Consider the following 14,801-nt stretch of genomic DNA (forward strand, 5'->3'; position numbering starts at 1 on the left):
TCATTTTTTCATTTTTGTGGTGCAGGAGATTGAACCCAGGGGCATTCTTCTTCTTAAGCTACACCTCGGCTCTTTTTCTGTTTTATTTATTTATTTGTGGGTCTGGGGATGGAACCAAGGAGCATTTGACCTCCGAGCTACACCCACTGCCCTGTTTTTTATTCTTTATTTTGAAGCAGGGTCTCAGTAAGTCACAAAGGGCCTCAGTAAGTAGCTGAGGCTGTCTCCGAACTGCAATCCTCCGGTCTCGGCCTCCCGAATGCTGGGATTATAAGCGTGCGCCACCACGCCCGCCTCTTATTTTGTTTTGAAAGAGAGTTTTGCTCAATTGCTGAGGCTGGACTCAAACCTGTGATCCTCCTGTCTGTCTTCCAAGTACTGGGATTGTATGTGTGCACCATCACACATAGCATCTTTTTTTTTTTTTTTTTAATTAAGTGATACAAAAGAATATAGAAGGAAATGTCTTGGTGTAGCTCAAGTCTGATTAGACAGTTTGCTGTGTAGTGGTTCTCGTTTTATTAGAAACCTTTTATGTTATTCAGGTTTTTGCGTTTTTGCTTCTTTGTTCATCTCTCTGTGGCAATATGTAAACCATGCATTTCAGGACCGTTGTTCTCAGAGAAGATCTTCTCATAATTTTTTTTTTTTTTTTTTTTTTTTTTTTTTTTGCAATACTGGGAATGGAACCCAAGGGGCATTCTACCTCTGACCTATATTCCCAGCCCTATTTTATTATTTTTTTCTTCTTTATTTTTCAATGCTGGGGATGGAACCCAAGGGCATTCTACCTCCAAGCTACAACCCCCACCCTAGACTTATTTTTTATTCTTTAGTTTGAAACAGTGCCTCACTGAGTTGCCAAGAGCCTCATTCAGTAACTCAGACTTTCCATGAACTGTGATCCTCCTGTCTCGGCCTCCCAAATGCTGGGATTACAAGCATGCAATGCCCGGCTTCATCACTCTGTTTTTGTATGGTACTGGGGATGGTACCTAGGGGATTTCTACCTTCAGACTATACTCTCAGACCTATTTTATATTTTATTTGGAAATGGGGTCTCACTAAGTTGCTGAGAGCCTCACTAAGTAGCTGAGTCTGGCTTTGAACCTGCGCAGTTCTCCAGTCTCAGTTCAGTCTCCCAAGTACTGGGATTACAAGCGTGCGCCACCATGCCCAGCTCCAGTGCTAGGGATGGAACCCAGGGTCATTCTATCTTCAAGCTACACCCTAGCCCCTGTTTTTTATTATTTATTTTGAAACAGCATCTCACTTAGTTGCCAAGAGCCTCAATAAGTAGCTGAGGCTGTCCTCGAACCACGATTCTCCTATCTCAGCCTCCCAAATGGTGGGATTACAAGCGTGCGCCGCCACGCCTGGCTCATCACTCATTTTTTAAAGATGAGTAACCCTATTCAATGGGTCTTGTCAGTTATTTTATTCTTGCAAATGCTAAGGCCTGTTTTTGACAATATTGCCCACTGAAACAGCAGGTGGCAGGCAAAACCTTAAATCGAAGCATTCTCTTTCACTAAAGGCAGCATGTCTTAGTTCCTATAGAAAGTTGAATATTATTACCAATGTGTCTGCTGCAGAGTGATATTTTCTTTTGCGGAAATTTTGAGAATAAAAAGCTCACTAAACATATATAAAGTGCCAATAATTTGCTTTAAGGTGATGATTTCCTTGTTTTTTTGTTTTGTTTTTTCCCATTAATTAGTTATCAACACTGTCATTGTTAATTTTGTGTTAATATAAAAGGAAAATACTCAAGAAAATGTAGATATACAGTATTCAATTGTAATCTTTTTAATTATCTTCAAATATTTCAATTTTTGCCTTACATATAACTATACAGACAAACAACCAAAAATCCCAGAATCATACTTAATAGGACACCTAATGTAGAATGTTGAGTTTTGTGTGGGAAAAATATTCAAGGATTTATTTATTTATTTTATTTTGTGGTGGTACTGGGGGTGGAACCCAGGGGCTTTCTACCTCTGGGCTCTACTCCTAGACCTATTTTATATTTTATTTGGGAACAGGGTCTCACTAAGTTGCTGAGAGCCTCACTAAGTAGCTGAGGCTGGCTTCGAACCCGTGCGATCCTCCTGTCTCAGCCTCCCAAGCACGGGGATTACAAGCGTGCGCCACCACGCCTGGCATATTCAAGGATTTAATGAAGCACTTAATGAAACATTTGGTCAAGAATAATATACATAGTTGGTTTATTCTGTAAAATAAATATGCCATATGAAGTTTGTGATTGTATCAGTGATGATTATAGTTCACTTTTTTTTTTGTGGTACTAGGGATGAAATCCAGAGGCACTCTACTTCTGGGCTATACACCAGACCTATTTTATTTCTTATTTGGAAACAGGTCTCACTAAGTTGCTGAGAGTCTCACTGGCTGAGAACCTGCGATCCTCCTGTCTCAGCCTCCCAAGTACTGGGATCACAAGCGTGCGCCACCATGCCCGGCTCCCAAACCAGTCTTAAGTGATCTTTTCTTTAGGCTCAGCTCACTTAAGATCTTTGCGTGTGTGCACAAAGATTTAATGTTAAACTTTGCCTATGACATGTCAAAAGCTAGATTTGAAGTATAAAATAAAAAGGTCATCTGATTTAGCATATTGGTCACAGTTACTTGTAAAGCCGGATGTGGTGGTGCACCCTGTAATCCTGTTACTTGGGAGGCTGAGACAGGAGGATCGCAGGCTTGAAGCGAGCCTCAGCAACTTAGTGACTCATTGACACCCTGTTTCCAAAGAAAACGTAAGAAAGGCTGCTAGGTATGGCTCAGGGATAGAATATCCCTGTGTTCAATATCTAGCACCACAAAATAAGTAAAGTTACTTAACAAGCTAATAAAGTGTGGTTTAGTGTGTGTGTGTATGTATGTATGTATGGTATGGGAGATTGAACCCAGGGGCATTCTACTTCCGAGCTAAACCCCCAGCTCTATTTTATTTTTTTTTTGTAACAGAGTCTTGCTAAGTTGATGGGAATCTAACTACTTGCTGAGGCTGTCCTCAAACCTGTGATCTTCCTGTCTCAGCCTCCTAAGTAATAATAGATTATAGGTGTGTACCGCCACGGCTGGCTATAAAGTGTTTTTGTTAATTAAAGAAAATTCATATGATCACATGTTTCAATGAAGTCTTCCAAACCCCCATGTCTTCTGAGGCTTTTCATATTTTGCATTTGTCTTATTTGATTGTTGACCTTTCCATTTCTTTGGGGTACTTTTTGCATTTAGTGTTACAGGAAGTGAGCTGCTTGTATTCTCATGTGACTGTTCTTCCTGTAAAGTGGCGACCAGATCCACAAGAAGTGCAGTTAGCAGACCCTCGAGTTCTTACTCAGTGTTATCTATCCAATGTCATGTGACCACGAGGTAACATAGGAACACACTAAGTGCTCTGTCACAGCCAAACTGGGGAGAAACACTGTATACTCTAAGAAATCTAATTTGAGGCAAATGAAAGTTGGGAAGTTCTTCTGTCTTTTCTTTTGTCAAACAACCCTTTGACTCACCTCTTGCTGCTGTTGGGCGCTGTTATGCAGTAGCCCAACTGTGGAGTGTGTCGACTCTCCTCATGCAGAGCTCACTAATCGGCCTTCTCTCCACCACAGCCTCACCTGCACAAGATTGTGAACAGCTCCATGGAGCTTGCGCAGACTGCCAAGGAGCCCTACAACTACTTCCTGCTGCTGCGGGCACTGTTCCGTTCTATCGGCGGAGGTAGCCACGATCTCCTGTATCAGGAATTTTTGCCTCTCCTCCCAAACCTCCTGCAAGGTTAGAGCAACGGCTTAGGTTGCCTCTTGTTCTCATGTGTGTCCATGTGTCTGTCTTTCCTGGTTTCTGGGGTCTGACCTGTGTACCAGGGAAGGTCCTGGTTCCTGGATGTGTGGTGGGATTTGTGTGCGTGTCTCCCTTCCTTTCTTTAAAGGCAATGGGGCTTAGATGACAGCTCTGTTCAGGAACGACTCCCTATTCAGGGCTGAGTGATTTTTGGATGATTTTACTTACCTGGTTCTGATTGTAGGTTATTTTTGTGGTGTTTGGTAAGCAGGTCTAGAAAAAAGTGATTTCAAAGAGAAAAAGGCCAAGCCAGGTATAGTGGTACACACCTGTGTCCCGGTACTTGGGAGGTTGAGACAGGAAAATTGCAGGTTTGAGGCCAGCTTCATCAACTTGGTGAGGCCCTCAGCAGCTTAGAGAAACCTTGTTTCAGAAATAGATAAAGCCAGGCATAGTGGCACATGCTTGTAATCCCTTTACTTGGGAGGCTGAGATAGGAGGATTGCAGTTTGAGGACAGCCTTAGCAAGTCGTGAGACTCTCATCAACCTAGGAAGACCCTGTTTCCAAATAAGAAATAAAATTGGGCTGGGAGTGTAGCTCAAAGGTAGAATGTTTCTGGGTTCTACCCCCAGTACCACAAAAAAAATTATAATAAATAAATAAATAATAGGATTTAGGGATGTAGCTTAGAGGTAGAATTCTCTTGGGTTCAATCTCCATTTCAAAAAAAGAAAAAAGGCAAGTTATAAAGCTGGTTTATTGGCTTATGACTAATTTATATTTCCTAAAGTATTTCTGATTTGCAGAATCAGAATCCTATAATTTGTGTATAATTAGGAATGTTTTTAAGATATAGAAAGGCATCATGGGCCCATTGAATTTTATGGAGTATGAACTGATTGGAAACACTATCTTAGAGATTTTTGTTTTTTGTAAGGTAAGCTCTTGGAAAGGGATGGATCTTTTCATGGATTTTCTTTACAGATTCCTTAAGAAAAGCCATTTATGACAGAGAATACCCAGGAGGCAACTTGGTCCTATTTGTGTATCCTGAATGTAACACGGTCACAAGCCTTCCAGATGAGGCACCTCAAGTGGCCCATCATCAGGCTCCTTGTCCATATCTGTCCCTCTCTGCAGTCAGTCGTCCCGCTGCCTCAGCCCTTGTTCTGCTCAGCCCGATTTCCTCCTCCTGCACTCTGTTGTCCCCAGGCTTGCTTCTCCCCTCCTAGTTTTGTTAAAACTGTTGCTCTTCTGGAAACCTGGCTTTGCCCTCTTCTTGCCAGCTTCTCCTTTGCATTCCGAATGGGTTCTGCTGCTCCCTTCTGGTGCCTTCCCTGCTGACTCCACCCATCCTCTTCCTATTGCTCGCCTGGGGCACACTGGTTTTGAATTTATTGTTTGTTACAAGCTTCTCTCTTCTAGCTAGTCACTTGGTTCTCTTAAGAAGGTCTCAGTTAGAAAGGAACTTAGTCAAGTATTTGATAATGCTGGTCAAGGGTGGGGAGATTGACTTTGTAAGCAGGAGGCTCTTCTTTTGTAATAAAAGTAGATTTAAAAAAATGTTCAGAAAACAGACCTTAACAGTGATCTGCTGGAAGCCTAAAAAAATGTAATCCTCAAATAAGATGAACACAACATGCTGGAGTCTGTGACTTCAAATTGGGTTTATATATAATATAATATAATATGATTTACGTTATTATAAGGACATTATATAATTTACAGCAAGTATAGCTTTTGTTGCCACCACAAAAGAGACCATAAATGCTGTGAAGAGCATATTTAACTAATGGAGTATATTATTTTTTATTCATTTATTTTTTTGGTGGTATTGGGTATGGAACCCAGGGGCGTTCTACCTTCGAGCTGTACCCTAAGACCTATTTTATTCTTTTCTTTGGAAACAGGGTCTCACTAAGTTGTTGCTGAGGATGGCCGTGAACCTGCCTCAGCCTCTTAACTTACTGGGATTCCAAGTGTGTGCCACCACGCCCAGCTCTATGCAATATATTATAAGGGCATGAAGTCTTCTTATAGCCCCAGTGTTTGCAATGAATGGTGGACCAGTGATTTCTGTACAGCTGACCTTGGCATGTTTATGGGATGTGATGTTCCCCTCTGATGGCCTCAAACCTTTGCTGTTTTCAGGACTGAACATGTTGCAGAGCGGCCTGCATAAGCAGCACATGAAGGACCTCTTTGTGGAGCTGTGTCTCACAGTACCTGTACGACTGAGCTCTCTCTTGCCCTATCTGCCCATGCTGATGGATCCTCTGGTGTCTGCACTCAATGGGTCTCAGACATTGGTCAGCCAAGGCCTGAGGACCCTGGAGTTGTGTGTGGACAACCTGCAGCCCGATTTCCTTTATGATCACATTCAGCCTGTGCGAGCTGAACTCATGCAGGTAAGTCCACCTTCATCTCAGCACCAGCAGGGGCGCCAGAGCCTCACGTCTTCACTTCCAGCTGAGGGTTATTCCGTCACTGGGCTCTCTGTACTCATAGATGGCTCTTTGTACTCATAGATGGCTCTTTGCCCCTGTGTTCCTCCTGCCCCGCTTCATGCCTGATGATTTGTCACCTCACCGTCTTGCTCTCGAGCTCCGTGTATTTGTACTATGCTGCCTTTAGTGTGCAGGATCTCAGGAGTGCATTTATATGGGTAGTTTTTGTGAAGACATAAAATTTCCTAGGAGGACATACAAGATTAATAACATTGGTTTCTCCCAAGAAGGAGGAGCCATACTTGGGAGACAGAGGCAGGAAGAATTGTCAATTTTGAGTTGTGTCATCCTGTTACCTTGAAAGGATTTCATGAAAGCATGTTGGTTCTAGGCTTTATGGCGCACTTTACGAAATCCCGCTGATAGCATCTCCCACGTGGCTTACCGTGTACTTGGTAAATTCGGTGGCAGTAACAGGAAGATGTTAAAAGAATCCCAGAAGCTGCACTATGTTGTGACTGAAGTTCAGGGCCCCAGCATCACTGTGGAGTTTTCTGATTGCAAAGCATCTCTTCAGCTCCCAATGGAGAAGGTAAAGTTGGATTTGTGAGTTTTGCAAAGATACTGTTTTATTTTAAGAATGTTGAATGATACTAAAATATATAAATACGATATGCTTTGCGGGGAGGGGTCTGGGGATGGAACCCAGGGGCATTCAACCTCCGAGCTACACTGCCCTATTTTTTTTATTCTTTATTTTGAAACGGGGTCTCACTGAGTTGCAGGGGACCTCACTAAGTAGCTGAGGCTGTCCGTCGCGATCCTCCTGTCTCAGCCTCCCGAATGCTGGGATTGCAAGCGTGCGCCACCACACCCGGCTAGGGGGAGGGAATTTCTAACTTGGAGTAGAGCAAGATTTATGTGGTGATGACTTGATTGGTGAGGGGGTTTTAGGAGGTCAGTGGAAGTTTGTTGCCCTGAGAACTTTGAGATTCTTAAAAGTTTTCATCCTTCCTGACCAAGAGGTGATGCCCGACCCATTTCACTCTTGAACTCTTGGTCTATTTTGATCCTAACAGGCTTTATTTCAAGTGTCATTGAGAACCCAAGTTGGTTCCATTCTTGTCTGTCATCCGTGTCGCCCCCATGGCATAGTTTTCTCCCGTGCTATGTGCAAACACAGCCACTCTCTCCTTCCTGGCTCTACATTTCATGGCTATCCTAAGTTAATGTCTTACCTGTTAAAGGCTTCAAATTATTTTATGTGGTTATGCCTCTCCCATCTTCCTAGACAAGGTAATTGAAGTGAATTAGAGTAAAAACCGTATGCATGTATATGTGTGTATAGGTTTTCTGAGGGAAAAAAATTGATGTAAACTTTTTTTTAGGAAATCCAGGTTTGAACTTAGATATAGGAAATTCTAGAGTCTGCTGAAAGTTCACAATTCTCCTTAAGACCTCCATGATATGTAGATGACACAGACTCTAGTTTAACCTAGGAAGTGGGCCATGAGAAGCTGCCCAAGCTTTCTGGACTCTCCCCATTAGCTGTTTAAACATGAACTAATAATGATTATGATTATGATTATTATTATTATTATTAGTTGTAGTAGTAGTAGTAGTAGTGGTAATGTGGACAGAACCTACCAGCATTCTATCTCCGAGCCACACCCATGGCCCTATTTTATTTTTTATTTTATTTTGAAATAGTCTTGCAACTTTGGCCTAGAACCTCTGATCCTCCTATCTCAGCTTCCCAAGTACTGAGATTTATAGGCCTGCCCAACCACATCAGGATAAACATGAAGTCATTAAACTCCACCATGAGGCAGAGTAAATGTAAACTCTAAACTTTAATTTGAACTATGCACCTCTTTATTTCATGGTACCTCTACTCCCTTTTTCAGAGCTTTTATTTGGCTAGTGATTGTTAGGCTATACTGGCCCACAGTGCTCTCCTCCAAAGAAAATAAGCACTAAGGTTCTTTCGGGTCCTGCCAAGTGGTTTCACTGAAAACTTTTCAAAATCAGGCAATTTCAGTATGAATCATAGTTTTTGTGCCTTTTTGTCATAGGCCATTGAAACTGCCCTGGACTGCCTGAAAAGTGCCAACACGGAGCCCTACTACCGGAGACAGGCGTGGGAGGTGATCAAGTGCTTCCTGGTGGCCATGATGAGCCTGGAGGACAATAAGCACTCTCTCTACCAGCTCCTCGCACACCCCAAGTATGTGGTCCTGTCATTTTCTGTGACTGAGATCTCTGGCTGCAGAGGTTTGGGAGAAGGGGACTCCCAGGTTTCTCAGTGTTGGAACCTTGCTCCTTCAAGTCAGGAAGGCGACACGTTACTTACCTGGCAATGTTTTTCACCTCTAGAGAAAATGAGACCTTGGGAATAGCAGTTGATCTCAGTTGTAATCCACCTTTGTTGTGTGTCTTGTTGCCTCCTCCATTGGTGTGACTGACATCAGGAAACCAAGGGTCCCTTTTCCCTCCCTTTGGTTCACCATTGTGTCCATAGCACCTATCGTATGAAAAACATTCAGCAGATTTTCTACTTCCCCAGTTCACAGTGAACTTGCTCCAAAGCCTTGTTCTAATGTTTGTATTTTGCCCTTATTGCTTCAGCCTTTATTTTTAAATTTTATCTATTTTTGCGGCACAGGGGATTGAACTGAGTATCACTCTACCACTGAGCTGTATCCCCAGCCACTTTTATTTTGAGACAGGGTATTGCTAATTTGCTGAGGCTGGCCTCAAATTTGGCAGTTCTGCGAGCAGCAGGGATGACAGGTGTGTGCCACTGTCCTGGCTGTGTTTGGCTCATGTGAAGTCCTTTTGAGATGATGGATGTGCATTGTTTTTCTGTGTTACAAGTTTCAGGAAAGATTTTTCCCATATATTTTCACATTTCTTATAGCAACAAAAGTAACACCGAGTATCTAGAAGGTTTAAAGGGCATCGAAGAGCAAGCACACAAGGAAATAGGACAGAGTGAGTAAGAGCCAAAAAGCACAAAAGAAAGTAGAAGTAGACCTGCCAGGACTTCAGAGATTAGTGTAATCAGAACTAGGTTGTAACTACGCTTGAGGTATTGAAAATAATAAAAGACCAACTTAAAAATGCTTCCAAGAAAAGGAGACCTATAGAAATTGCCCAAGCAAATTAGGAGAGTGAGGATAATTTAGATAAGAAGTAAAATACCTGGGATATGTGCAGAAAGCGGAAAATACGGAAAATTCAAAAGAGTAAAGGAGACACAGAGGATGGAGTGAAGTGGCATAGCTTACTTGAAGTCCCCTCAGAAGGGAAAGATGTAACGGCTGAGGACCTTTGAGAGCTGGTGAAAAGGGAAGGGGCGCAGTCTTGGTGTCATCAGTTTCGAGAAGGTGACCACGCCGTAGATGTCTCAGACATGAGGTGCACAAATAATAGGATTTTGTGGGCAACTTTCCCAGTGAATTTTAAAATTTCAATGAAATTCATAAACCCATAGAAACATATCTAGAAATGCTGTTTGGCTTTTCCCAGACCTTTATGACACTGATGTTTTGAGAGGTACAGGCCACTGTTTTGTACAGTATTCCCTTATGGGGCTGTCTGTTTCTTCACTGTTGGAGTCAGGTGTGTGTGTCTAATAGGAATCCCACAGGAGTGTTCTCACACATTCTGCCATTCCGTGCCGGCTGTCTCACTGGCGAGCATGGTTATCTCCCAGGTTATCTCCTCTCACTGTCAGGTTATCATTTTATTCTTCTACTTTCTACATAATTGTGGGGAGAGATGTTGAGATAATGTTAAGTAACCTGTTTCTCATCAGACTTTTACCTACTGGTTATAGATAGCGTTTAGGATGATTCCTCTCTGCTCAGTTACTATTACAGTGATTACAAAGTGGTTTTTTGTTTCTTTTAACCATCTGAGCTACACCCCCAGCCCTGCCTTATTTTTTATTTTGAAACAGGGTCTCACTGAGTTGCAGAGAGCCTCACTAGGTAGCTGAAGGCTGGCCATGAAATGTGATCCTCCTGTCTCAGCCTCCCAAATACTGGAATCACAAGGGTCTGCCACCATGCCTGGCTAGGATTTGGCTTTTTTAATTATAAATGACCAAAACCAAACATTGCTTTTCTTTTTTTATTCTTTTTTTTTTTTTTTTTTTTTTTGGTGTGGTATTAGAGATTGAACCCAAGGGCATTCTACCTCCAAACTCTATCCCTGGACTTAGTTTTTTTTTTTTTTTTTTTTTGTTGTTTATTTTTTTGGTGGTACTGGGGTTCCTGGGAACCTTTCTACCTCCGGGCTATATTCCCAGACCTATTTTATATTTTTCTTTGGAAACAGGGTCTCTTAAGCCAGCACGGCTGGCTTCGAACCTGCATGATCCTCCTGTCTCTGCCTCCCAAGCATGGGGATTACAAGCGTGCGCCACCACACCCGGCTTCAGACTTAGTTTTTTATTCTTTATTTAAAGGTCTTACTAAGTTGTGGAGGGCCTCACTAAGTAGCAGAGGCTAGCCACCAACCTGCAATCCTCTTGTCTCAGCCTCCCAAGTACTGGGATTGCTCGTGTGCCCTACCACGCCTGGCTAAACATTGACTTTTTAAAAATAGAAAATAATGATGGAAGTACTGAATATGTCAGCATTTTATAATTTGGCTCTGATTTAGTTACCTACTCTCATACTAGGTAGAATATATTTGGTGTCTCTTGAAACACTGACTAAATATAAATACTGATAATGTAGTTCACATTTGATTTCAGGCGCTGCTGAAATTAAAGCAGAGCAGTTAACTCACCTAGAGTTAGGTGAGGAAAATGAGCAGGTCAAATTGGTAGATTCAGCTCAGGAGCTAGGATAGTGTTCTGATACTGGACTTAATTTTGTCTTTCAGCTTTACAGAAAAGACCATCCCCAATGTCATCATCTCACATCGCTACAAAGCTCAAGACACTCCAGCCCGAAAAACATTTGAGCAGGCTCTGACGGGGGCATTCATGTCTGCCGTCATCAAAGACCTGCGGCCCAGTGCCCTGCCCTTCGTAGCTAGCTTGATACGCCACTACACCATGGTAGCAGTGGCCCAGCAGTGCGGTGAGTCTGGGCAGCTATTTGGGTGGAAGAAGCATTTATTTCCCTTTATGTGCCTTGGAAACTTGGTCAGGACATCTTGTTTGAAATTAAGGTTTCAAACAAGCTGAGTGGCTGATTGACTTTTTTTTGTGTGTGTGTGTGGGGGGGGTATTGGGGGTGAAACCCAGGGACATTCTAGCTCCATGCTACACCCCAAGCCCTATTTTTTATTCTTTATTTTTGAAACAGGGTCTCACTGAGTTACAAAGGCCCTCACATAGCTGAGGCTGGCCATGAACTAAGATCCTTCTGTCTCAGCCTCCCAAATGCTATGATTACAAGGGTACGCCACCACGCCTGGCTGACCTTTTATTTAAAAATGACAATAATTGATGTTTCATTGGTGGGTGCTTTATCAGTATAAAAGTCGTTACCAAGCTGGGCGTGGTGGTGCACCCTTGTAATCCCAGCATTTGGGATGCTGAGACAGGAGGATCCAGGTTCGCAGCCAGCCTCAGCTACTTAGGCCCTCTGCAACTTAGTGAGACCCTGTTTCAAAATATAGAATAAAAAATCGGGCAGGGGGTATAGCTCGGAGGAAGAATGCCCCTGGGTTCAATCTTTAGCACCACATACACACAAAAAAAAGTTGTTACAAACTTTGCCAGTAAAATACACCCAAATTTAATCTTCAGGTCCTTTGTTTTTGTGAAAAATGGGACAGGATACATGTGAGACGGTAACTGGGCTTGTTTTCACATACCTGTAATACCAGTACTTGAGAGGCTGAGATAGGAGGATGGCAGGCTTGCAGACAGCATGCATTAACTTATCAAGACCCTGTTTCAAAATAAAAAATAAAATAGGGCCAGAGGTGTAGCTCAGAGGTAGAACGCTCCTGGGCTCAATCTCCAGTAAAACACACACACACACACACACACACACACACACACACACACAGAGACAGTGTCTGTGTCTGTCTGTCTGTCTGTCTGTCTCTCTCTCTCTCCCCCAAAAAGCACAATAGACACAGTTTCAGATCCACTCATTGCTGATCTTCCAGTCCCTGGTGGTGGTTTCCAAGGCCAGTCTTCTCCTTTGCTTCTTAACCCATTCTGCTGTCCAGCCAGAAACTCAGGGCACTTCTTTCTTTCTTTTTTCTTTTCTTTTTTTTTTTTTGTTGTTGTTTTTTTGGTGGTACTGAGGGTGGAACCCAGGGTCTTTCTACCTCCAGGCTATACTCCCAGACCTATTTTATATTTTATTTGGAAACAGGGTCTCACTAAGTTGCTGAGAGCCTCACTCAGTAGCTGAGGCTGGCTTCGAACCTGTCAGGGCACTTATTTCTTCCCCTGATAGTTCATTTGCGCTGTTCCTTTGCCTAGAATGGCTGCTTGCCTCTGCTTCGGTGGCTCTCAAACGTCCTGGCGATGAAGGACTGGTTATGTTTATTCATTTTTATTTCCTATCCTTTGCAGACAGTGCTTTTATGAAAGACTGAAACTTCCTGGCCTGCTAGTTGCTTTATATTTTTCTGAAAACCTACCCTTGATTCTCCCCCCGAGCCTGCCAAGGTGCTGAGGATTGAACCCAGGGCATTCTGTCTCTGACGTTTACTTCCAGACCTATTTTATTTTTTGTTTGGAAACAAGGTCTTGCCAAGTTGCTGAGAGCGATTCTAAGCTCCTGGGGCTGGCTTTGAACCCACAATCTTTCTGTCTCAGCCTTGGAAGTACTGGGAATACAGGCCTGCGCCACCAAGCCTGACTAAAAGAGTGTCCTTTTTTTTTTTTTGTCATACTGGGATTTGAACTCAGGGCCTTGCACATATAGGCAGCTATATCCCCAGCTACCTTCAATTTTTGCAACTCCTCTCATAGCAGTGATGGTCTACAGATCACACCTCAGTGGCACTGCTCCAGTTTCTCACCTTTGAGCCCCTTGTGTTTGAAGTTGATCAGCAGTTTTCTGTGAACTTTGCGAACTTTCTCCCTTATTACCCTTCTTTACTAGAACTGTCAGTAACACACAACTGAACCTTTCAGTTTCTCAGTGTTTTCTTCTGCACTAACATTGTCTTTCTAGCAGAACTAATCCTGATAACTCCCATCTTGCCTATTTTGCTGTGACCAGCTCTTCTTTGGCCATGTGTATTCTGTGGTATAGTTGGCTGCTGTTGCTTTTCTTTGGGACAATATATTGGGGAGTATATTAGGGATTGAACCCTGGGATATTCTACCTCTAAGGTACACCCCCAGCCCTATTTTATTCTTTTATGTTCAAACAGGGTCTCGCTAAATTCTGGAGGGCTGCTCCAGTTTGTCAAGGCTGGCCAGGAACTGGGAATCTTCCTGTCTCAGCCTCTCAAGTACTGGGATTATAAGCAGGCACAACATGCTGGCTCTGCTCTTGCTTTTACTGTCACATGTCAGGAATGTCCAGAGCATAACCTTGTCATCCCCAGTCTGTGTGTGTTGGCTTACTTAGTAACTGTTTTAAAAAGATATTTGATATAGTCCTCGTTTTAAAGTAGAACTTTTTATTTTTAGTTACACTGGAGAAAATTGGAAAATAATAGTATATAATGGAAAACACTCATAAATGTAACTTTGCTCTGGATTTGATCATTTAGTGACAAATAATTGCAGTGTAATGGAAGTTAAACTACCATGCTTACTTTTATTGAGTTCTTAATGTCAAGAAAAAATTGAGATCATTTTGCAAATTAAGGTCCAACAATGTTTATGAAAAGGAACTCTACTCTCTTTTTTTTGGTACTGGGGATTGGTTTCACTAAGTTGCTGAGTGTCTAGCTGAGTTGCTGAGACTAGGCTTGAACTTTGTGTTCTGACTGTCTCAACCTCCCAAGAACTGTGCCACCATGCCTGGCTGAACTCTTCTTTCTTATGATCCTGTTCCCTTTCCTTTTAGGTCCATTCTTGCTGCCTTGCTACCAGGTGGGCAGCCAGCCCAGCACAGCCATGTTTCATAGTGAAGAGAATGGGTCAAAAGGAATGGATCCCTTGGTTCTTATTGACGCAATAGCTATCTGTATGGCCTATGAAGAAAAGGAACTTTGCAAAATTGGAGAGGTGGCCTTAGCTGTGATATTTGATGTTGCAAGTATTATCCTGGGCTCAAAAGAACGGGTAAGGAAGGATTAAGGAGTATCTTCTGATTTGGTGGTAGTCTTTTTAGAAACTGGTAGGAATTACAGTAATGCCTTATGGTTTATTTGTTTCTCTCCCAAGGCATGCCAGCTGCCCCTATTTTCCTACATTGTTGAGCGCTTGTGTGCGTGTTGCTACGAACAGGCCTGGTATGCGAAGCTCGGGGGCGTGGTATCCATAAAGTTCCTTATGGAGCGGCTGCCTCTCACGTGGGTTCTGCAGAACCAGCAGACGTTTCTCAAAGCACTCCTCTTTGTCATGATGGACTTGACTGGAGAGGTAAGTAATAGGTGG

The 14,801-nt window shown here is 42.8% G+C and overlaps 1 protein-coding gene across 4 annotated transcripts in view; it reads left to right on the plus strand.

Moving 5' to 3' along the window:
* The window catches only part of TRRAP (transformation/transcription domain associated protein), a gene marked incomplete at both ends in the record, with an annotated part of 131,090 nt that overhangs the window by 31,618 nt on the left and 84,671 nt on the right, over window positions 1-14,801 (plus strand). For all 4 annotated transcript variants that reach the window (XM_080702487.1, XM_080702488.1, XM_080702490.1 and 1 more), the window contains 7 exons: window positions 3,642-3,807; window positions 5,967-6,223; window positions 6,654-6,854; window positions 8,338-8,489; window positions 11,159-11,358; window positions 14,269-14,486; window positions 14,589-14,786. In XM_080702487.1, coding sequence (XP_080558613.1) covers window positions 3,642-3,807; window positions 5,967-6,223; window positions 6,654-6,854; window positions 8,338-8,489; window positions 11,159-11,358; window positions 14,269-14,486; window positions 14,589-14,786 — 1,392 coding nt within the window. The remainder of the gene's footprint in view (window positions 1-3,641; window positions 3,808-5,966; window positions 6,224-6,653; window positions 6,855-8,337; window positions 8,490-11,158; window positions 11,359-14,268; window positions 14,487-14,588; window positions 14,787-14,801) is intronic.

The sequence above is a fragment of the Muscardinus avellanarius genome (assembly GCF_963383645.1).
Source record: "Muscardinus avellanarius genome assembly, chromosome: 10".
Lineage (NCBI taxonomy): Eukaryota > Metazoa > Chordata > Mammalia > Rodentia > Gliridae > Muscardinus > Muscardinus avellanarius.